At 46.3% G+C, this 13,714-nt stretch overlaps 2 protein-coding genes across 2 annotated transcripts; one reads left to right on the top strand and one right to left on the bottom strand.

The window, feature by feature from the left end:
• Positions 1–6,029: 6,029 nt before the first annotated feature.
• On the top strand, positions 6,030–7,327 carry LOC135150506 (uncharacterized). The gene is made up of 2 exons (XM_064086844.1): positions 6,030–6,635; positions 6,719–7,327. Exons 1-2 carry the CDS (start codon positions 6,141–6,143, stop codon positions 7,325–7,327), a joined length of 1,104 nt encoding a protein of 367 aa, XP_063942914.1. The 5' UTR covers positions 6,030–6,140.
• Positions 7,328–8,456: 1,129 nt separating this feature from the next.
• On the bottom strand, positions 8,457–13,271 carry LOC135150505 (uncharacterized). Its single transcript, XM_064086843.1, has one exon. It carries the CDS (start codon positions 13,269–13,271, stop codon positions 8,457–8,459), a length of 4,815 nt encoding a protein of 1,604 aa, XP_063942913.1.
• Positions 13,272–13,714: the final 443 nt, after the last annotated feature.

Below are 13,714 nucleotides of genomic sequence, written 5' to 3'. Positions count from 1 at the left end.
CATTTTTTTGGCTACAATTCTGGAACCTACCAATTCCTAACATTTTCAATTCATTAAAACCAATTTCCTGTTGCAAATCAATAACATCCAAGCTACATATTAATTTCAACTAACAACCATCACAATAAATTTTCAAAACAATCAAATGAACACGAATCCTAACAATCTAAACTAACTATAAATCAACCTACCATAAAGTTATCAATCATAGTCACAGCAAATCAGTACCTACATGTGCAACCAAAACAAATCATCAAAATATGTATAATCTTTTTCAAGAGTTATAAAACAACATAAACATTTAACAAGCATAATTCAACGCGACTACCTGTTGCCGTCCTCACCACCAGCATCTTTGTCCTCACCATCAGTCTCTTTTGCCTCGTCATTAGAGCATCTTCAACCATAGAAAGCCCTTAGCTAAGAAGTGAGTCGGCAGACCAAAAAATAATATAGCCAACCTCTTGAAAAAATTCGCACTCCAACCATACCCGTCTCTCATCTATAATTTTAGCCAACCTCCTATGGATGACTATATTTGTCAAACTTCTACAGGCTTGTAAGAAATTTGCAGGAAGATTACACATCATTTATTACTAGGGGTGTGCATTCGGTTAACCGAAACCGAATTTTTTTTCGGTTAACCGAAACCGAAATTATAAAAAATCTCTACCGAAAACCGAACCGAAATATATTCGGTTTTAAACCGAAACCGAAATAAATAATTCGGTTTTTACCGAAAACCGAAATTTGAAACCGAATTTTAAGAAAAATTTCAAAATTGCAAAAAACATTCAAATAGTTTAAGTTTAGTTTGATCAGCAATTTAATAAATTAAGAAATCTAAGTTTTTGGGTGCTCAAATGCTTGGATTTCTGCTTCTTGAATGTCTATTCCAGCTGGTTTGTTGCTCCAGACTCCAGCATCCAGTTCTAGAGTGATGCAGTGCTTCAGCCTTCAGTGAATCAAATGGGTTAATGAATCGCATGGTATAAGTCAGTTGACTGATGAATTCCTTGAATTGAATCCGAGGCTGGAGATGGAGAAGTAGAGAGTCGCACATGCTAGCAGGAGTATATTAATTCAACCAGGGAATCAATATTTTATAAAATACAGAAAAGTTCGGTTATTATTTCGGTTTTTCGGTTAACCGCGAAAAACCGAATTTCAGAAATTTTCCTACCGAAAACCGAACCGAAATTTGTAATTTGGTTAACCGAACCGAATTTTTTTCGGTTATTCGGTTCGGTTATTCGGTTAACCGAACCGAATGCACACCCCTATTTATTACCATACTGAACTGATATATTTTATTTTACCAATCTAAAATATTAACAACATACTATTTTTATACAATACCATTGAAGTACAATGTCCGACAGCTTCAGCAAATTTTACATAATGTCTTATATGTCCAATTTAACCTAATATTATAACCGACACCATTTGAGATGCTCTTAACCTCTTCGTCTCTTCCATCATTCGATGCTTCATCTTCCATGTCATCCGCTGCATTCTCTTTTTCGATCGGAATAATCGGTCACTTTTGTCTAAAGGAGAATGAAATGAAACGGATAATAAAACCTATAATTAGGATCGAAGCTATAGTGACCGAATGATTAGTTGCAAAACCGGAACCTTAAGGTGCTAGAGGAATGTCCCAAATTGATCTTATGCTATATTTCAACACTCCCCCTCACTCGAAATCCCATTTTTTTGGTTGAAGAGTGGATCACGGACGCCCATCTTTGGGGGCAATCAATGCCTTCGTGTACATATTAAATTGTGAGAATATTAAGGCTGACGGAGAGTCGAACTTGAGATCCACCAAACCAAAGCTCTGATACCATGTTACAATGTATAAATGAAGAAGAAAACAGATTTACTATTAAGCAACTTGACAATACAAATTAAAGGAGAGTCCCAGACTATATATAGACACTTAAACTAATACACATGACTGTATCTCTACGTCCAACTAACTCTAACAACTTCTGCCAACTATACTATAGCATTCCAGCTGGCTAATTTGTAGTAGCACAGTCTGTGTTGCTTACACCATGCCATTTTTTCCCAACAGAGCGAGTCTCATCTTGACCGAGTACCGACCGATGGTAGCATCCGGTCATTATTCGATCCACAAATTCTGACCGTCCCTCTTTTTAGTTGGAATTAGGATCGGTCATTTTTGTTGGTCGCAAAAAATCCTGTTTCTTGCGGTGTCCCCCGAAGGCATCATTAAACTGAACGGACGCAGAGGCTTTTTTGAGCGATAGCGGCTGGTTGGAATGGGGTTCCTGCAAGGAAGTAATTACGAATGAAGTCTACTACTCGCGGCAGCCACTCCAAGAGTTTCCGGCATATTTCTCGAAACAGGAGAATGCAAAGCTATTGCCCCTGTTCTCCTGTATAACTTGATGAACATTGTTTTCGAATCGGATTCACAATACAGGATTCACTAATGAGACTCTCTCGCCTCTCCAAAGCTTTATTTTATTGGTCTGAAATATATCAGTTCTCGAAGATGGCCTTAATTAGCGAAGTACTTAGTTCAGTTGGATTTTGTCATGTCGAAAGAGATGGGAATGTTTTAGTTCATCACCTTGCCATATTGATTCCATTTGGAGTAGAACATTGCTCGGAAAATCACTACCCTGATGTTCATCATTATGTAACCTCAGACCCTGCTGACAGTGGTGGAGCTACATTGGGCCCAGGACCTACCTGAGCCCTTCCTGAAATTTCTATAACTACTTGTGATAGCTAGATCAAGTGGTACTAGTTGATAACGCCAATCTCCGATCCCGGTCCTTCCTCCGCCGCGACTGGTGGTTCCGTGGTGTAGCTGCTGGATGGGAGCCTACAAAACAACGCCGGCGGGGGGGTTTTGCCCCGAAGCGCCTCCGGCGTGAGAGTAAGCGTGGGTTTCGGAAGGATAAAGACTAGAGAAAGTGCTATCTATGTGTGGTGGATGAAGGTGTATGTGCGGTGGTTGCTGGTGGCTGAGAGTGTTTGAATATATGCTGAGTGCTTAAGTGTGTGTAGAGGATGAGTGTAGAGAGTGAAGTTAACCCTTAAACTCTTGATCCTTGGTCTATTTATAGGCCAAGGATTAGGGTTCAAGGGTACGTACCTGGATCCTGGTCCTACACGTGTAGGGGTTTGATCCCCTACATGTGTCCAGGTGTCAGCGTAGAAGTAGTATTTTGGAATGTTCCCTGGCTTGTCTCTATCGCCAGTAGTTGACCGTTATGTTTGTCTTTATCGTGTCAGTCTGTGCCTTGTGCAGCAAGTGTCGGCCGGTACCCGGGTAAGAAGTCCTGCCGTGGTTGTGTACCCGGGTAAGAAGGTAAGAAGTCCTGCCGTGGTTGTGTACCCGGGTAAGATCGAGGATTGCCTTGATTGCCTTGTGTGGTCAACGGTCTTGCTGGTGCCGGGGCCCATATATGAACCCGGGTAGGCAAGACTTCGGGTTATACCATATCATTTGCCCCCCACTCCCTTATATAGGTTTCCTATGTGAGGGAGTAGAGTGGAGTCGCCGCTTTTGCTTTTCTGTTCGGGTATCCGGATAAGGGGGTTTGCTCGTGTTTCTGTACTCGGGTGAATCCGGGTAGAGGGTTTGCTTTGCCCTTCATGCCCGGGTAGGCCCGGGTAGAGTTTTTGCTCTTGCCCCCCGCTCCGGGTAGACCCGGGTAGGGGTTTTACTCGGGTTTGAGGGGAGTCGAACCGATTGTCGTCCCTCGGAATTCGAGGGGTCTGCAGCCGTTTTGTTTTTTTTTTTTGAAAATTGGAGTGGCGCGCCTTTTGAGGGAGTTATTATTACAGCTGTAATAATTGTCGAGGGGCCAATAACAAATTGCCACCTGGACCGCGATGTGACTATAAGTACCACCCTCCCTCTCAGTTTTCACTTTTTACTTTTGCCTTTGTTTTCTCTTCTTCATAGTTTCTCTGCTCCATTCTTTCACTGTCGCTCTTTGTTTTCTCGGAAGGTTTCACTGGAGTCTCGGAGATCGTTGTCGTTGTCATCGCAGTTTTTGCTCCGTCGCTGGTTATCACGGTAAGTCCCCTTTCATCATTTTTTTTTGTTCGCTTCTTTCATATCTCACCATTGCGGTTCGTATGAGTTTCTCTTTCGAAATGCCTGTTTTTGATTTGTTGATTGTTTCGTGTATGATTTTGTATGTTGTGTACGAATTGTGTATGTTCTTGCGGTGTGTTCCGTTTGTGGGTTTTGGGGGATGGTTCGATTTTGGTTGATTTTGAGCATTTTGGGTGGGTGTGTTGGTTTCAGGTTTCTGGGCTTTTGGTTGATTGTTCTTGGTGAGATATATGTATGTATATGTGTATAGCGGTTAGGGTTTGACGTTTGATTTGTGATTGCGGTTTGAAATGATTTAGAAATTGTTTGTGGCTGTTAGAATTCTTGGGGCTTTGACTGAGCCCGGGTAGGGATTTCTTACCCGGGTTGAAGTCGCCACCCGGGTTGAGTAGGGGGCGTGACGGTTTTGATGTGGATGGGGGGAGTACTCGGGTTATCCCTTTTGTGGCGTATTGTAGGTCTTTGTGACCCGGGTAGCCTCTTCCTCGCACGACTTCGGGACCCGGGTAACTTCTTCCCTCCATCATTTTGAAGGAAGAGAGAGGGACCCGGGTAACCTTAGTCGTATCCTGGTAGCTTTTCAATTTGTTGTTTCTCACATAGATTTAGGGCGGGATCCGGACCTTCGTAAAATTTGAAATAAAATTGGTTGAATGCTGAATTGACCCGGATTCTCCTTTTCCTTTAGGTCTATGGTCCGGATCAAACAGAGGGCCAGGCGAGATATTGTAGCTTTTTCTGGTGTTCCCGGGCAGTATTCTAGTGATAGCGAGACCGACGAGCGACAGTCCCTCGCAGACCGGGCTCGTGAGAAGATGGCCGAGAGGGAGATAGCTGTATCCGGGGTTGTGTCGGAGTTTCAAAAGGTGGCTAAGGCCGAGGGGAAGCAAGTGATTATGACCCCGGAGGGTTTGTGGATGGACACAAAGTCTTATTTCGTCGCCAAAGCGCCACTGGCTGATGAGAGGGAATTTTATCGGGGCATAGCTTCCTTTTACAAGTTTAAACACCCGGATGGTCCTCTAGGCCCTTATAAAAAGGAGGAGTTTGACGAGCGGTTTAAAGAGTATGCCGTTTCCCGGCCTCCTTATGCCGTGAAGAGTTCTTTTAGAGAGATGCCGTGGGAAGTTCAGGATCGGTTGATCCGGGTTGCCTTCCAGCTCCCGGATGCGGTTGAGTGGAGGTTCCCTGAGCCCGGGGAGAAGATTTTCCACCGTCCTGCCGACGGATTCATCCCGGTGTGGATGGAGCATTTGAGGTCCGGGTGGAACCCGAGGTGGCACTTGTTTTTCAGGCACCTCTGCAAGTACGAGTATAAATGTTCCCCCATGCAGATCACTCCGAATGCAATTAAGTTGATGACCTGGTTTTTGTGTGCTTGTAATAAGATGGGGTATCAACCCACGTTCAAGCTTTTCCACATTCTCTTCCAGTTCAAGAAGTCCGGGGAGAAACCACTGTATGAGCTTCGTTTCCGGTCTAAAGAATGCGGTTTTGGACCCGGGTTCCTGAAACCGGTGATGCACCAGTCTTCTTTGAAGAACTGGAATCGCGAAGTGTTGATGTTGAAAGGTTTGGATATCCACTATATGCCGTATCTTGTTACGGATGATAAATTAGTCAGGACTAATTTCGACGCCCCGGGTGCATCTGGGAAGTTCCGGGATCAGCTCAGGGCGTTTTGTGAGTGTCTCGGGCAGCAGTTGACCCGGGATACCTTTATGCAATTTGATAAACTGCACGAATGGGGGTGTAAGTATAATCCGGATTAAAAATCTCTCCATACTTGTGTTTTTCTTTCCTCTTGTTTGTTTCCTAGAATTGTTAAGTAGCTCGGGTAATCCTCTACCCGGGTCGTCGTCATATGCTTTGTGTACTTGTATTCTTCTTGCCCCTTTTTTGCTTTTTGGAAGTGTTAAGTGACTCGGGTCGTCTGTTTCTTATGTGTAGGTGTTACCTTATCTGCTATGCCTTCTAACCCGGTCATTGTCTGCCTGCAGGTTTGCCGTATTTTGATAAAAACCTGTGGAAGAGTATGGCTAATGAACACTTTGCTGCTGCTCTGAGGAACCTGGGGGGAATTCATTCGATCCCCAAGCCTACTCCTAAGCCCAAGACCGGATCTGGGAAGAATGATGAATCCGGGTCTTCTAGGCAAGAGGCAACCGGTGGTGAATCCAGCGCTGCAATGGAGAAAATTGCCTTGGGAGAGACTGAAGAGGTTGTGGAGCCTGGTAGCCAAGAGTTGGTGACCCGGGGGAGGAAGAGGAAGCAGGGCTCGGCGCAGAAGGCCCCAGCTAAAGTTCCCAAAGTTGGCCGGGGGAAAGGGGTTCTGCTGGATTCTGACTCGGATTCGGATGATGAAGATGATGACAGGGAAGGTGCCCGGGTTTCCCTTGGGGCCGGGAAGTACTCTGCCCGGGAAATAATCAAGATAATGTCGGAGATTCCGACCGAGGAAGACTGGGTTAGAATGGATGATTCCGGGATGGTGAGCACTTTCAAGGAACTGGGGAGTCTTTGGGGTCAGGTGAGTATGTCTTCACTTTGGTGTTGTCTTTTGTACGCTCTTTCTTCTGTATGTTTCTGATCCTGTGAATCCGGTGTTTGCAGCTGGGGTCTCGTCTAGCCGGGTTCAATACCATTGCTTTTAACTTGATAAATTCGGAAAGGAGCACTGCTGAGACTTTTGGGGCGAGAGCCCGGAAAGCTGAGTCGGACTTGGCCCTGGAGAGGTCGGCTAAGGAGAAGTTGGAGTCCGAGTTGGAGAAGCGGGTGAAGGAAGCCGAATCCCGGCTGGAAGCTGAGTGGAAGCGGAAACTGGAGGATGCTGAGACCCGGGCGGGTGATTCTGAGAAGATGGTGGCCGGACTCGAGGGGGATGTGGAGAAGCTGAGGAAACAGCTCGAGGACCGAAAGGAACCAGAAGTTGTGATTGCTGATTTCAAGGAATCTGAAGAGTATAAGGGTGCCCTGGCCAATGCTGCAGCTGCGGAGGTTGTCCGATGCTGGAATGTTGCCGAGAGGCACATCAAAACGGATCCGGTGGCAGATCTGACCAGTTTCATCAACCTTTATATCCAGGCCAAGGATGATGTTTCGGCCGGCAAGGGTGAACCCGAACCCTTCGAGGGTCCTTCTCCGAGCTTCATCGCTCCAGCCAATCCGGTTGCTCCCGTCGATGCGGCTCTTCAGACAAACAACCTTCACCCTGCTACTTAGCCACTTTTTCTTTAATCTTGAACATGTTCTTTGAAATGATCTTTTGTATTTCTGGATGAATTTTTGCCGGATTTGAATATTTATCCGAGGTCCGTGTGGACCCGGGATGTGGATGCTTGCTTTGCTGCTTTTTATCAAATATTTTCCTGTCATATTTGTTTGTGAATGCTTTTGTATGCTTTATGTATTCCAGATTGGCCGTTTGCAATATTTCTGTACTTAGAAAATTTTCTAAGTAATTGTAACGCAGGTGTGCCCGGGTCAGTCGTACCCCGGGTGGATTGCTTTTAGGATACTTTGTACTTAGAAAATTTTTCTAAGCAGAAATAATTGTAGTTGTATCCGAGGTAGAATGTACCCGGGCTGATTGCTTGAAATGGTTTTGTACTTGGAGATTTTTCTAAGTAGATGAAATATGTAGACCCGGGCGACATCTACCCGGGTAGATTGCTTCTGTTGCTTTTACGCTTAGAAATTTCTTCTAGGTAGATTACACATGTGGGCCCGGGCAACGTTTACCCGGGTTGATTGTTTTATACATGTTTGCCCTTAGAATTTTTCTAAGTAGATAAAAATCGATGGACCCGGGCAACATTTACCCGGGTTGATTGCTTTGACATGTTTGTACTTAGAAAACTTTCTAAGTAAATAAAATAGATGGACCCGGGCAATGTTTACCCGGGTTGTTTGCTTAAATATGTCTGTACTTAGAATTTTTTTTTTTTTTTTTTCTAAGTAAAAAGTGGATGGACTCGGGCAAGTTCTACCCGGGTTGAGTGCTTTCTTTTGCTTTTTATACTTAGAAAATTTTTCCAAGTTAGTGATTGTATGGATGGACCCGGGTATGCCATGCCCGGGTTGTATGCTTTCTTTCGCTTTTTATACTTAGAAAATTTTCCAAGTTAGTGATTGTATAGATGGGCCCGGGTATGCCATGCCCGGGTTGCTTGCTCGACATGTTTTGGTTGCCTTAGAAATTTTCCAAGTAAACAGTAACATAGATTCATCAATCAGCAAAAGACTCCATTGATATATTAAAACTATTACACAGCTCTGAGGGTGATCAAAAGTACATGATTGCTTTTAGGTATATATAGCTGTCTTCTAGGATCCTTCCTTCTTGTTGATTTTACTGATAGAACTTCCTCAACCTAAGACCATGCCAGGTGTTGGGTACTTCTGACCCATCCATATGCTCCAATTTGTAGGTGCCCGGCCGTAGGACTTCTCTGACTTTGTAAGGGCCTTCCCACTTAGGCATTAGTTTTCCTGTGTTGGTTGGTTCTGAGGCTTCGGTGTCTCGTAGGACCAGGTCTCCTGCTTGAAAATTTCTAACCCGGGATTTTTTGCTGAAGTGATCCCGGGTCTTCTCTTTGTATTTTTCCATCTTTGCGATTGCCTGATCTCGGACTTCCTCTACCAAGTCCAGGTTGACCCGGAGTCCTTCTTCATTCGCAATTTCATCAAAGTTGATTGCTCTGTGGGAAGGTGACCCGACTTCGATTGGGAGCATTGCCTCCGTTCCATAGGCCAACTTGAAAGGGGTTTCTCCGGTGCTTGTCCGGGGACTGGTTCGGTATGACCAGAGAACATGAGGAAGTTCCTCTGGCCACTTGCTCTTGCTTTCTTCAAGCCTTTTTTCAATTCCTCTCAGGAGGATCCGGTTGGTGACCTCTACCTGGCCATTTCCTTGAGGATAGGCGACTGAAGATTTCTTGTGCTTGATGCCTCTTTCAGCCAGGTAGCTTTCGAAGTCCGACCCTATGAACTGGGGTCCATTATCTGAGACCAGGACTCTTGGTAGCCCGAATCTCATCAGGATGTTGTCCATGAACCGGATGACATCTTGCTGGTTGATCGTCCGCATTGCCTTAGCTTCAACCCACTTGGTCATATAATCGATGGAGACAAGCAAGTATCTGAGGTCTCCTTTAGCCCGGGGGAAGGGTCCCATGATGTCTATTCCCCATACAGCAAAAGGGATCGGGGATAGAACTGAAGAAGGTAGGACAGGGCTTACCCGGGGTACGTTGCTGAACAGCTGACAGTTCTTGCATTTTTTCACAAACTCCATAGCATCTTGGTGTATAGTTGGCCAGTAGTAGCCTTGCCGGATGATTTTATATGCTAGGCCTTTCGCCGACATGTGATCTCCACAGATCCCTTCGTGAACTTCCCTTAGACAATATTCGGCCTCCTCCGGACCTATGCATTTCAGGATTGGGGATGAGTAGGTCCGGCGGAAGAGTGTTCCTCCTTCGACAAAAAATTTGGCTGCCTTAGCCTTCAGCCGTTGTGCTTTCCCCTTGTCTTCGGGTAACTCTCCCTTCTCTATGTAGTTGATTAGGGGAGTCATCCAGGTAGGCTCGTTGTTGATTTCAAAGATTTCTTCCTGCTCTATTGTTGGCTTGTGCAACTCTTCGAAATAGACTGAGCTGTCCAGATCTGCCGAATTTTGGACCAACCTGGAGAGGTTGTCCGCTTCCGCATTTTCTTCTCTGTTGACTTGTAAAATTTTGCACCCGGGGATCAGGGCAAGGTAGCTTTTCACCAAGGCTTGATACCTGGTTAGAATCGGGTCTTTGGCGAGGTATTCCCCATTCGTCTGCCTAACCACTATTTGGGAATCACTATAGATGGTGAGGTTTCGGATAGACAGGGTCCGGACTAACCTCAATCCTGCTAATAGGGCTTCATACTCTGCTTGATTGTTGGTTGCTGTGAAGTTGAAAGAGATTGCTGTCTTGATGGTGAACCCATCCGGGCTCTTCAGGATTAGCCCGGCTCCTGACCTTTCGGTTGTTGAGGAGCCGTCGACATGGAGTATCCAAGACCCCGGGTTGGACTCTTCCGGGGCTTCTGGTTCGGTTTCCATGGGAGTTGACTGGTTTTCTGGGAAGTTGCATTCCACCACGAAGTCTGCCAGTACCTGGGCTTTGACTGCTGTCCGGGGTAGGAAGGTTAGGCTGAACTGGCTAAGTTCAATTGCCCAATTCACTAATCTCCCGGAGATATCAGGTTTGTGAATGATTTTCCTTAGAGGTTGGTCTGTGACAATCCTGATTTCTCTTCCTTGAAAGTAGTGTCTGAGTTTCCGGGATGCGGTGATCAGTGCGAATGCAAATTTCTCTAAGTTGGGGTATCTGGTCTCCGCATCTTTGAGGACCTGGCTGACATAGTATACGGGCTTCTGTTGCCCGGCTTCTTCCCTGATCAAGGCTGCCCCGACGGCAAAGGGACCGGCTGACAGGTATAGGTAGAGAGGTTCGCCGGGTAAGGCTTTTGTCAGGATTGGGGGTTTAGACAGGTATGCTTTGATTTCGTCAAGGGCTCTTTGGCAATCCGGGCTCCATTCTATTAATTTCTGATTTTTCGCCCCTTTTAACAACTCAAAAAATGGTAGACATCTTTCAGCGAGTTTGGAGACAAACCTCCGGAGTGCTGCTAAGGACCCTGCTAGCTTTTGGACCTCCCTCTGAGTCCGAGGTGGTTGCATCTCTTGTACAGCTTTGATTTTCTCCGGGTTGGCCTCGATACCTCGGTTGCTTACCATAAAACCCAAAAACTTTCCAGCTTCAACTCCAAAGGTGCACTTGTCCGGGTTTAGCTTTAACTTAGTTCTTCTCATGTTCTCAAAACATTCTCTAAGGTCTGAAATGTGACCCGGGATCGAAGTGGATTTGGAGATTATATCGTCGACGTAGCATTCTAAGTTCCTTCCAAGTTGATCTTTGAAAATTTCATTCATGGCTTTCTGGTATGTGGACCCGGCATTCCGTAACCCGAACGGCATTAGTTTGTAGGCATATACTGCCCGATGGGTTATGAAGGCTGTTTTGGCTATGTCTGCTGGGTTCATCTTAACCTGGTTGTACCCGGAGAAGGCGTCCATAAAGCTTAACATCAGGTGTCCTGATGTGGCGTCAATGAGCTGATCAATGCTTGGTAGAGGATAGGGGTCCTTGGGGCACGCCGCATTCAGATCTGTGTAGTCGACGCACATCCTCCACTTGCCGTTTGCTTTCTTAACCATGACTACGTTGGCGAGCCATTCCGGGTATTTGATTTCACAGATGATATCTGCCTTCATCAACTTGCCAACTTCTTCATCTATTGCCTTTTGCCTTTCTGGTGCAAAATTTCTTCGTTTTTGCTTAACAGGTTTCTTTTTGGGATCGACGTCAAGGCTGTGCATTGCCAATGATTCATCCAACCCGGGCATGTCGTCCGGGCTCCAGGCGAAGACGTCCGCATAGCTCCGTAGTAGTTGGATGAGTTCCTCTTTGAAAACGGTGTCCAGGCCTTTCCCAATTTTGACTTTTCTTGTCGGGTTATCTTTTTCGATCAGGATGGACTCGGTTTCAACCGCGGCTTCGACTTTTGTTAACTCCTGTGCCGAGATCATTTGTTGGATCCGGGCGTCGGTGTTCTTCTCAACAAAATCTTGAGCTGAGCTTATGGTTGTTTTCTGGTTGCTTTGTCTGGGATCAGGGTTGGTTGCTTCCGAGTTGACGTTACCCGGGTCAAGTTCGATCACTTGTATTTCACCTTTGGTTTTTGGATAAGGCCGGTGCTTCTTGTTACTTTTCTGTTTTTGAAAGACGGTTGCCTTTCTCTTGTTGTCCAGGTGTGTTTCCGCCATTACCAAGGCTTGGCTATAACATACCCCGGCTGTTGCCGAGTCTCCTTTGACTTCCCCTACTCCGAACGGGGTCGGGAATTTGAACTTCAGGTGTGGAATGGAAGTAATGGCTTCGATCTTGTTCAGACCCGGGCGGCCAATGATCACGTTGTAAGGGGAGGGTGTATCTGTGACATAGAACTTGATTGTATGGGTGACTTGGTTTGGGAGGGTTCCGAATCGGACCGGGAGATAGAGTGTGCCCAGGACCGGGACGATGCTGTTCCCGAATCCGTACAGAGGGTCCTCCCTGTAATCGTTCATCCGGATACTCCCTAACTCCATTCGGTCCATGGTGTGTTTAAACAGAATGTTGGCCGAGGAGCCGTTGTCCACCAGGATCCTCCTTACTTCATTTTCGGCCATGTCGAGGGTTACCACCAGGGCTTGATTGTGACCCCGGGTGACTCCTTCAAAGTCCTTGTTGCTGAAGGAAATCACCTGTTCGGGGAAGGCTTGGATGGACATCACTTCTTGACAGGAGCCCGGGCTAGGGGGAGGTGAACAGGATCCTCCTAGCACTACGTTGACAATGTTTTTCTGTTTCCCGGATCCTCCTGTTTTGTCGGCTGTGTTTCGGGCTATATATTGCCCCATGTTTCCTTTGCTGATCTGTTCTTCAATGAAGTACTTGAGGGATATGCAATTTTCAGTTTTATGACCATGGGTACCATGGTAGTCACAGTGTCTGTTGGTAGGTCTGCTTTCAGGAGGAGTTTGCATGGGTTTTGGTGGGTAGTAGAAGGGTTTGTCCCGGACCTCTTTGAGTATGTCCTCCCGGGGTCTGTTTAGAGGAGTCCATTCGGGCTCTGGTTTTGGTTCCCTGGCTGCTTTGTTCGGACCGGGGTCACTTCTGGACCCGGATCCCTGTTGGCTGGTCCTCTTGGAACCTGATTGCTGGATGAAGTTTGTCTGTCTGTCTGGTTTGAATTTCTTGTCCTGGTGATATTCTTTCCGGGGTCTATCCTCTACCTGCTTTCCTTTCGAGCTACCCTGTCGGGTCATTCTCATGGCTTGGAGTACATCAGTTTCCTTGATGAATTTGGCAGCCATGGCGTAGGCAGCTGCCAGGCTCTGGGGTTCCTTGTTGATCAGCTCGACCACATATCTCTCGTTTTGTTCCGGGTCCAGGTTCCTTCGGAATATGCTCAAAGCCTCACGCTCGTCCAGGTTGGAGATTTTGTTGATTGCTTCCTGGAAACGTTTCATGTAATCTGAGAGTGCCTCATTGTCATACTGACGAACCGTTTCCAGGTGACACATATGAAGTTCATGTGTCTTGTTTGCTCGAAACCTTCTGAGGAAGGCTTCCCTGAAATCTTTCCAGGACCCGATGCTCCGGGAGGGGATCCGGCTGAACCATCTCTGGGCCCCCCTTGAATGTGGATGCGAAGAAGCGGCATTTGGTCAGATCATTGTAGTAGTAGATCAGGGCTATCTGTTCAAAATAGTGCAGATGTTCCTCCGGGTCCCCTAGTCCATTGAAAGATTCAAAGTTGTAGTGTTTCATACCCTTCTGTCGGGGGATGGATTCCAAGGAGTGGCTGAAGGGAGTCAGGGTTCCCCCAATTTCAAGCCCGGCATCATTTCCGATTTTCCGGTTGAGTTCATTGATCATGTCTCTGAGGTTGGTTTGCCCCGGTCTCTCATCCTCGTCATCAGAGATGAGTTCGGGTGTTGTTTCCTTCCGGTATCGCTTGGACCGG

This window comes from Daucus carota, chromosome 2 (genome assembly GCF_001625215.2).
Source record: "Daucus carota subsp. sativus chromosome 2, DH1 v3.0, whole genome shotgun sequence".
NCBI classification, from domain to species: domain Eukaryota; kingdom Viridiplantae; phylum Streptophyta; class Magnoliopsida; order Apiales; family Apiaceae; genus Daucus; species Daucus carota.
This window is presented reverse-complemented; position numbering and strand designations above follow the sequence as displayed.

What these genes read in the sequence shown, in the direction of transcription:
- LOC135150506 (XM_064086844.1), top strand. Translation starts at nt 6,141, where the DNA reads ATGGCTAATGAACACTTTGCTGCTGCTCTGAGGAACCTGGGGGGAATT. An exon ending in TGGGGAGTCTTTGGGGTCAG is followed by an intron (nt 6,636 to 6,718) that starts GTGAGTATGTCT and finishes CGGTGTTTGCAG; the next exon opens with CTGGGGTCTCGTCTAGCCGG.
- LOC135150505 (XM_064086843.1), bottom strand. Translation starts at nt 13,271, where the DNA reads ATGTGTCACCTGGAAACGGTTCGTCAGTATGACAATGAGGCACTCTCA.